This window comes from Excalfactoria chinensis, chromosome Z, assembly GCF_039878825.1.
Source record: "Excalfactoria chinensis isolate bCotChi1 chromosome Z, bCotChi1.hap2, whole genome shotgun sequence".
Classification (NCBI taxonomy): Eukaryota; Metazoa; Chordata; class Aves; order Galliformes; family Phasianidae; genus Excalfactoria; species Excalfactoria chinensis.
In genome coordinates this window covers 12,479,617-12,488,746 of record NC_092857.1, presented here as the reverse complement: position 1 = coordinate 12,488,746, position 9,130 = coordinate 12,479,617, and the positions used below count along the sequence as shown (strand labels likewise).

Below are 9,130 nucleotides of genomic sequence, written 5' to 3'. Positions count from 1 at the left end.
TCGGCGCGTCCCCCACTCCGCGCGGCGCTGCCGGGCCTCTCGGCGGCTGTGGGCGCGGAACACGGCGTTACGGCTCCGCCACGCCCCGCGGCCGGACGCGGCACTTGTCGCTCCCCGTCGCAATCTGCCCACGGCCGAGCCGCTGCCGCTCCGCCCTTCCGCTTCCCGGCGGGTCAGAGGTGTCTCGGGCTGCGAGGCGGCGCGGGCCCGCAGGTAGCGGGCTGTGGTTGCAGGCCGGGCCTCTGCCGCCCGTCGGGCAGCGCTCGGGGCGGTGTCCGGGCCGTGGCCCTGCGGCTCCGCGGGGAGCTCGGCGTAGCGCTCCTGGGTCTGGGGCGCGCCTCGCTTGCTGCTTCTGCTTGTCGTTGGTGCAGAACGCCTCGCTAACGCTTGCCGTGGAGCTGCTGGGCGGGATCTGTATGGATGAAGGGCGTTCTGCTTCACGTTACTGCTCAAGATGAGCAGGCTGTGTTTGTTTTCCCGCACGCCTTTAACCTAACGCATCTAATCGCTGAAATCTGTTTTCCTCTAGTTCTCCCAATGGCTTCTTTTGGCTGGAAGAGAAAGATCGGCGAGAAGGTCTCGAGAGCCACTTCCCAGCAGTTCGAAGCGGAGGCGGCGGACGAGAAGGGACCGGGTGGTGATGAAGATGAGGACTGGGTGAACGCCGCCAAGAGGAGAAAGGAAGTTCTCGAAGACTGCGTAAAGAAGAGCAAACAGCTGAAGGATGAGGGGGCAAGTTTGGCTGAAAATAGGAGGTACTGATGTTATCTTCTTTCTTTGGCTGCCTGCTACGTGTTATTTTAATTCATGTCTTGAACATCAAGTGTTAATAGCTGCATTCACACGTCCCGTGTTTGAAAAATAGACCGATCACTTGTTTTTAAACTTTGCATCTACGGCCTGATGTTGAGTAGGCTTGTTTTTGTTTTTTGGTGTTGATGTTGGCTGCTGTGAAGTCTGTATTTGAGTCTCGCATCCATGTGTTTGCTTAACAAGGAATGATGGAGAGAGATGAAAAACTGATTGCATGTTTAGTTTCAGAGGGTAAATAAAGTATTGTGAGGTAAGCCGTACTGTAAATAATGCTTCAGCTGCTCAGGGAGCTCAGCCCTGTCTTATAAATGCGTCGTAATCTCACGTTAGTGTTAGGAGGAGTTAGCGTGTTTATAGATACACAGTGACTAGGGAAATGATGCACAGCAACTGGTGTGCTGTGATTTGTCTAATTCTTTTGGCAGATCGGGTTCAAGTAACCACTCTGCATGTTTCCTGCTAGTAGTGCTCAGTCAGGACTCAAGCAGGATATTTTAGAAGAGTATTTCATAAATTGTTCCTGATACACTTCAAGCAGAAAGTACCTTTGGAGCGGGGGATGGACAGAAGGAGGATGAGACATGATAAACTGTGTTTCAAAACTCCATAGCTCAGTCTCTTCCCTAAAAGAGAAGAAAACAACCACAGTTCTGATAATAGTCCCCTTAAAAACATCGGAAATCTGAATTCTTACTGTAGCTGTATGAACATCTTTGCTTTATGCATTGTTCCAGATCAGCAGAGGTGTCATTTTCCTGACTAGTAATTCCGTAAGTCAGTATGTACGTCTGTTAAGCTGTACCTGTCTGAAAAAGGATGACAGGCATTCAGAGAGAGCATCTTAGAAGCAGGTGATTCTTGGTGCTGCTAATTAGTCTGAGGGGCTGAGTTTGGTCCTAAAACTTTCATCTTAATGTTCATTAGAGAACGGTACGAAAACTTAGTCCATTCATGACTAACAGCATGTGGTTTTGTTTGTGAATTAAGTGAGAATTGTGTCAGAAGGCTTATGAGAACCACCAAGAACAGCTGAGTGGTTTGTAAGAAGTAAGAAGTAACAAGAATTTAAAATGTTAGTTTTCAGAAGATTTTTCACTGTCCTTTGTGCTAACAATTATATCTGAGGCTTGGCAGAAGTTCTGTGCCTAAAACTGTAACATTTATATTTGAAGGGGCATTACTACCATCAGTTACTTTATCATGTTCTGTAGAGCGTAGGCAATTACAGCAGTATGGTACTGTCAGTGTATGTAACTTTCAAGCAGACTTCTTTTTTAAAAAAGATGTATAGATTTAAGGCTGAGCTCTCAGCAGGAGGCTGAAAATACTGGAAGCTAGTGGGAAACCAAGGTGGTATCTTAGCTGATGTTGCCTGTGAGATGAAGAGGAGGAGGGCATCCAGAGGGGAGACAGATTTGATTAAGAAGCAGACACTAAAGCTAAAGAGGAGTGGAAAGTAATATGTTTCTTATTGAAAAAAGACTACAGTGCACAGTAAAAATTGTATATTAATCAATAGTGTGAAGCTGCAACAGGGGAGGTTCTGGTTGTGTTCAGGAGAAGGTTCTTAACCAATAACGTAGTCAGCCTCATTATCGTTATAACTGGAACATCCTCCCCAGGGAAGTGGTTATGGCACCAAACTTGCCAGAGTTCAGAAGTGTCTGGACACAGCTCTGAAAGGTTTGGTCTGATTTTTGGGTGGTCCGCTGTGAAGCCAGAAGTTGAACTCACTGCTCCTTACTGGGTTCCTTCCAACTCAAGTTACTCTATGATTCTAATGCAATAGAGTATTACAAGTGGATCTGGTATTGCTTGTATGGAATAGCGCTTACTGCTTTTAAGCCTGGGTAGGCCAGGTAGCTTCTGGTAAAGGATAATCACAGTAGTGATGGTGTTACTTCCCCAGTGTGTTTCTGTCTGAGATCAAACTGACTGACTTGTGCTTGTAAAGTGAGTCTTCTTTGGGGGCAAGGAGTAATGCGTAGCTAGAAAAGAATTGTACAGCCTGCTCTTTGCCTTTGAAAAACTCAGGAATGGCACAAGTGGACAACAGAATTTGTCACCAGCAAAACAAGTTTGAGCTTTTATGATAGCTGCTTGGGAAGCACTTGTCTATATCTGGTGTAATGCATGGGGAGTAGACTCGTTAAAAGTCTGGAGATGATACAGAAGATATGATGCTGAGGAGAACAGTTCCTGATCCATGTATTTTTGGGCCTTCTCAAAAATGTGGCCATTCAGGTATCTGACTGTAGGGACTGCCTGAGCCTGTTGCTACCAGTGAAGTGTGGCAAGGATGACACTTGCGTGAGGTGTGAACAAATGGATGATTTGCTCAGAGTGTCGCAGAGCTCATGGAGGAGGTGAAGAGGTTGAGAAGTGTCAGGGAGTGCAAGCAGGAGATAGATTGCTGGAGTAACTCCCATTCATACCTGGGAGAAAGGCGTTGGGGTAATAGCCCCCAAACTGTGTTGAACCTCCTACCTTGCCACCACTGGGCAGGGGGATGGGACCTAAGAAATGAGGAGGAGTGGAAACAGGTCCCACTGTGGCATCACAGGCAAACTGTCCCTACCTACCTTGATTCTCTGTGTACCCCTATGTAATAAATTTGAGGCTCTGGAACTTGAGGGAGAGACGAGGATGCAGTGGTTTGTCCACCCAAAAGGTTGTCTAGGGCGAGGTAGTTGTCTGCATGCCTCTGTCAAGAAGGAAAGAAGGGTAATCATTCTAGGCAGCTCTCTTCTGAGAGGAACAAAGGGCCGCTCTGTGTCAGCCAGAAGACATACAGAAGTGTGCTGCCTCGCTGGGACCTGGGTCAGGGACGTTACTGGGAGACCCCTTAGTCTGGTTTGCCCCTCTGATTATTGTCCCTTACTGTTACTTTAGGCTGGCAGTGATGAAGTCGCTGAGAGAATCCTGACAGCTATCAAAAACGGACCTCAGGGCACTGGAGACTTCAGGGCATTATATGATGGAGCAGGAGCAGAGGTGGTGTTTTCCTCTATCCCTTCAGACAGAGGAGCTGGTAGAGCACACTGCTGGGCTAGCTATGAAGGGGGAAGGGGTTAAAAGCAGGCTCACTAGAGATGATCCTAGGGTAACTATGACAGCACTGGGAATGAGGTAAGGGGCTCATCTGGAGTGCATCTACACTAGTGCAGTCAGCATGGGCAACAAACAGGAGGAGCTGGAAGCCACTATACAGCTGGCAAACTGTGACTTAGTTGCCATCCTGAAACAGTGGGATTGCTCCCATGACTGGAGTGCTGCAATAAATAGTTATAAGCCCATCATAGAATCACAGAATAGAATCATAGAATCACCAAGGTTGGAAAAGGCCTAAAAGACCATCCAGTCCAGCTGTTCACTTATTACCAATAGCTCCCACTAAACCATGTCCCTCAGTGCAACATCCAGTCGTTCCTTGAATGAAGGGATAGACAAGAAGGAGGGGTGACGGTGTGACTCTGTAGGTTTAGAACTTGGGGCTGGGTATGAAAAGGTTGACTCAGCTGTAAGAGAGGAGGGGAGGTGCCCTGCTAGACCTGGTGCTCACAAATAGAAAAACTGGTGGGAGTTGTGGAGGCTGGGAGCTGTGCTGGGCAGAGTGACCGTGAATCCTTGATTCTTGGTCAAGCCAGGAGGGGGGGCAGCAAATCTTCTGCCTTGGACTCCTGGGGGCAGAACTTAGAACTGTTGAAGACACTGGTAGGGAGGGTCCCTTAAGATTTAGTTGGATGCTCCTCAAGAAGGAAGTCTTATAGGGGCAGGGGCAGGAACAGGCCAACTCCCTGTGCCACAGGATGAGCTAGCAGGGAAGAAGACTAGTATGGATGAACAGGACCCTTTCCCAGGGGTCCAGGAGAAACAGAGTGCCTCCTGTGGAAGAAGGAATTGACAACTCAGTGAGTACAAAGAAATGGCAAGGATATGTAAGGAGAAAATAAGGCAAAAACCCAGCTTGAATTCAACCTGACCACTATAATAAAAGAGAACAATTTTTTTTTCTTTTTCTTTCTTTTTTTTTTTTTTTTTTTTTTTTTTAACAAATATATTAACAGTAAGGGGAGGGCAAAGGAGAATCTCCATCCATTACTGGATATGGCAGGAATGTGATCACTGAGGGTAATGCAGTGTGAATGAGGCAAAGGTGAGAATTTGCTCAATCAAATTGTGTTGTTGTGCTCTTTGTATCTATTGTAGTTTACATGGAAATACATAGTAGGTATTACTTCCTGAGCCCCCTTCTTGAGGCCAAGACAATTCCTCTTCACTCAGCGTGGCCCAGACAAGCCAAATGGTTAGACAGCCATGGAGGACTATTCTAGAAGATTGGAAGATTGGTAGGTAGACAGTTAGGATCAGTAGACAGGGATCTGTCAGAACAAGAAGTGGAAGAAGCACCACAGCTGCCTAGTCTTTGCATTTTTGGGAAGCAGAGATTCAACAGAAGCCAGGCGCATGCATACAGACTTTTGAGGAACAGAATACTCTGTAGTTGAAAAACTTTGAGACTATTTTAGAGTGATTGTTTTTGTTTATGTGGAACTTAGAATACTCAAATGCTGTCCAAACTGAGATACTAGCATGGATGTGTCCCCATGCAGTGGAAAAAAACCCCACCAAGTGCAATTTGACCACAAACCTTTGCATTTGAACACAAGGTTGAGATTCGGGTGGGATTAAATAATGGAAGATTCAGAGTTAAAAGCTCAGGTGAGACTAAATAATGAAATGAAAAATTTAGCAACAAGGTGCTCTGAAGGCTGACAGTAAGGAGAGGAGTACTTCTGTCATGCTGGTATCTTTCATGTAGTTGGATTGCATGTTCATATAGATAACTTTGCAGTCTTCCTTGTTTTTTGTTTTTTTTTTTTTTTTTTTGTTTTTTTTTTTTAATATTTTTTTAGTTGTCCATTAGGTGGAGATAGAGCTCTTCTCATTAAACCCCAAAGGACTGCAGGAAATTGTTATCTGAACCATTTTTTACAAACAGACGCTATTGGTTTATGTTCGTACTGATTTGCATTTAATGTTCCAGTTATTTCTGAAAAATAAAAGCTAACTCTGTTCTCTTATTTCTGTTGTTACTGTTTCCCTGTTAAATTAAAAGTCCCCGCTTCTAAAGTTCTAAAGGGGACCATGTTCTCCTGGTGCTGGGGCCCATAGACCTGGGCACATTACTGCAGGGGGGATCTCATAGGTGTGAAGTCGAGAGGGAGAATTTCTCCTCACCCTTCTGGTCACCTTTTTTTTTAAATGCACCCAAAGATATAATTCATGTTCTGGGCCGTGAGTGTATGTCGTTGGCTTATGTTGAATTCTCCACTCACTACAACATCCCAGAGCTTCTCTCTATCTGTGTATTGCCCATCCTGTATGCATGTTTGGGAGTACCTGAACCCAGGTTCACAACCTTACACGTGGCCTTGTTGGACTTCATGAAGTTTGCATGGGTCCACTTCTCATGCCTTTCAAGATACCGCAGATGGATGGCATCCCCTCTGGTGTGTCAGCTGCATCCCTCAGCTTAGTGTCATCCACAAACTTGCCAAAGGTGCATGATGAGTGCATCCGTCCCAATCTCAAATGAAGAATCACATATATAGTATTCAGCTGTTTTTTTTCTGTCTACCTCAAGTGGTGCCCTGTAACAATCACAGCAATCTTTTCTTTAGAAACCAGAGCTTGCTCTTGAAGCCATTTCAAGCTGGTGATTTTTTTGAATCCTACTGTTTTTAGTGTGCATTGGATGTATTTTCATGTGTTTTCATCTCTGAAATTTTAATGACTTCAGCAACTAAATGGCAGGTCTTAGAAAGCATTGTTTGTCTTTGACCATGGCTTAATATTTTTGTCTCTTCTGCAAAAAAAGAAAAACTATTTAAGACATAGTACAGTCCTTGATTTAGACTATTTTTTAAACAACATCCTTTGCAGGGCTTTGGGGGGGATGCTGGCATTAAGTAATGGTTTGTAGTCAGCTAGTTCCACAATCCTATTGTACTGTTAAAAATAGAAGACATCTATTAAGTATGTTAAATAGCATGAACTTGCTGGAGGGTGTTCTACCTACGTTTCTCTGTAGGAATCTGTATTTGTCTGGAGGCTTTAATTCATTTTTCTGGCAACTAGGTTTTGTGATGATGATGATAAACTTACCTCAATGAACCTGGATGTTGACATAGGTGTTTCTAATTGTCTGAATTGTCTTTTCTCTCAGGCAGAACAGTGGAACTGTTCTGACTGTTAGAAGATCAGCTTTCCCCAGCATTACTGGTTTTCCTGGGCATTTCCTTTGAAATGTTGCGTGTTTTCTGCACCTAGAGCACCTCCTGCACTGATCTTGGTGCTTGCAGAGCTGTGTTCTCTCTCACTTTCTCACTCCTCTCTCCCAACTCCTGCTGCACAGCAGTTTTTCTGCTCTCCCATAGCACACCCAGTGTGGCTCATTGCTCAGCTCTGGCAGCATTGGGTCCCCTTTGGAACAACAGAGCTGGCTCTGCACTGACATGTGACAGTGCTGGGCTCCACTCACAGAGGCCACTCCTGCAGTCTCCCACCACCAAAACTTTGCCATGTAAGCCCAATTAAAGTGCCTAAGTTTCACGGTTGTTTATTGAAACTGGGAGGTTGGAACTTTGAATACTGAGCAAAACTTGAAAGAGAACACACTGAAACAGGGTGAGTATATTTACAATTCTGAAGTGAATTCATTCACATTTTGAATTTGTGGACGGTAGCACTTGTTAAATAAATGAAACAGATTTGTAGAGAAAGTGAACCTTTTGCCACTCAGTCAATTATGTTCATCTAATCACTGACATCATTCAAATGTTTAAAGATACTGAGTTGTAAGATACACAAAAGTGTAATTCGGGTATCCTTTCTCCAGAGACAAAGCTGAAGCTTTCAAGCTTTGCTTGCTTCACTTTTTTTCTTCACAAGAAAAGAAGTGTTTTGGTTAGCTAGGTAGATGATCAAAGCAAATTCATGTCTGCTGTCATGTCCCTGTGTGAAGTTACAATGTAAATCTATGGGTGGTTTAATTGTCAGGGAATCATTCCGACGCTCAAGATACTCCTTTTGTATGTGTTCACCTCTAGGTGTGGGGCATGGAATTTGAGTCATGAAATGAGGACAGATTATTTTAGAAGTTGGACTTGAGAAGCTGTCATGCTTCAATTTATAGTAGTCTCACTCCGATTTATAGGGGAGGTTCTTTGATATGTGTATAGCCAGCATGAGATTAAGAAACATGGTTCAAGTTGGTCCAAGCAGTTTATTACAAGTCCTAGCTGCTTAGGGAGATGGGGAAGGGAAGGCAGGCAATAGGAAAGATAGGAAATATAAGCAAGGATGTAGAGAGGTACGTAGTAGGTCCGTTGATTTCAGGAGCTCGTCTGATCACTGCGAGGGATGGGAGAAAGCCAGGAAGCTCTGCAGCAAGTCGACCTGGGAGGGTTCTTCCAAATAGGTTTTCTCCTTGGGGAATTCTCTTTCAAAGGGGACTTTGGGTGTTTGTCTCCAAAGTCCCTCGTTTTTTATCCCTGTATCTGTGTTTTTTTTTTTTTTCCTTCTTTTCTCTCAGTTTAGTGTGACAAGTCCTGGCCCAACAGATAAGCCAGCAGGGAGTTGTGCCTTGCTTGCCATGCACAAGCATTATTGCTTTTTGCAGGGTCAGCCTTGTTTAAGCTGCACCACTGAAAAAGACTGCTTGTCCCGCTTCTGCTTATCTTTACAATCATAAGCAGTGGTACTGTGGCTTGGTGACACCCACCATTCACCCCCCTGGATAATTAGCAGCTGTCAGTCAGTCTAATCACCAGAAAGGCCTCAGGAAGCAAGATTTGAGACAAAAAAGAAAAACAGTTCTGTCTTTCACAGATGCGTAAGTTATTGTGTTCTAAATGGCTTAATTATTTCTACCAGTAAACGTTAAATTAATATTAATCTTTTGTTGAATCTTTATTAATCTATTTTTCTTCTCATGTTGTGCTGGGAGAAAAATGGGAGGAGATAGCTCAGATGTTTCTTGCCGCTGTTCTCTCAACAGGCAGTAATATTATGTGTGTGCAAAATTGCATTGCCAAAACAATTCATGAGTCTGAATCAATAGCTTCTTGTTCTTCAATTCTCTTGTGGGAATGGGAGTACAACTTACGTTTGCCTCTTCTCCCTGCTTTACAGAACATTTTTTGCTTAACCTGCACTCAGTAATCATAGAATCATTAAGGATGGAAAAGACCTCTAAGATCATCTAGTGCAACCATCAGCCTATTTCCACCATGCCCACTAAACCACGTCACTC

General features: G+C 44.4%; 1 protein-coding gene across 1 annotated transcript in view; it reads left to right on the top strand.

Annotated features, from left to right (window-relative positions):
• The first annotated feature begins 60 nt into the window (after positions 1-60).
• TTC33 (tetratricopeptide repeat domain 33) overlaps positions 61-9,130 on the top strand; it is a 37,433-nt gene continuing 28,363 nt past the window's right edge. The window contains exons 1-2 of the mRNA XM_072360483.1: positions 61-213; positions 530-755. Of these exons, the coding sequence (XP_072216584.1) occupies positions 538-755 (218 nt within the window). The 5' untranslated portion in view covers positions 61-213; positions 530-537. The remainder of the gene's footprint in view (positions 214-529; positions 756-9,130) is intronic.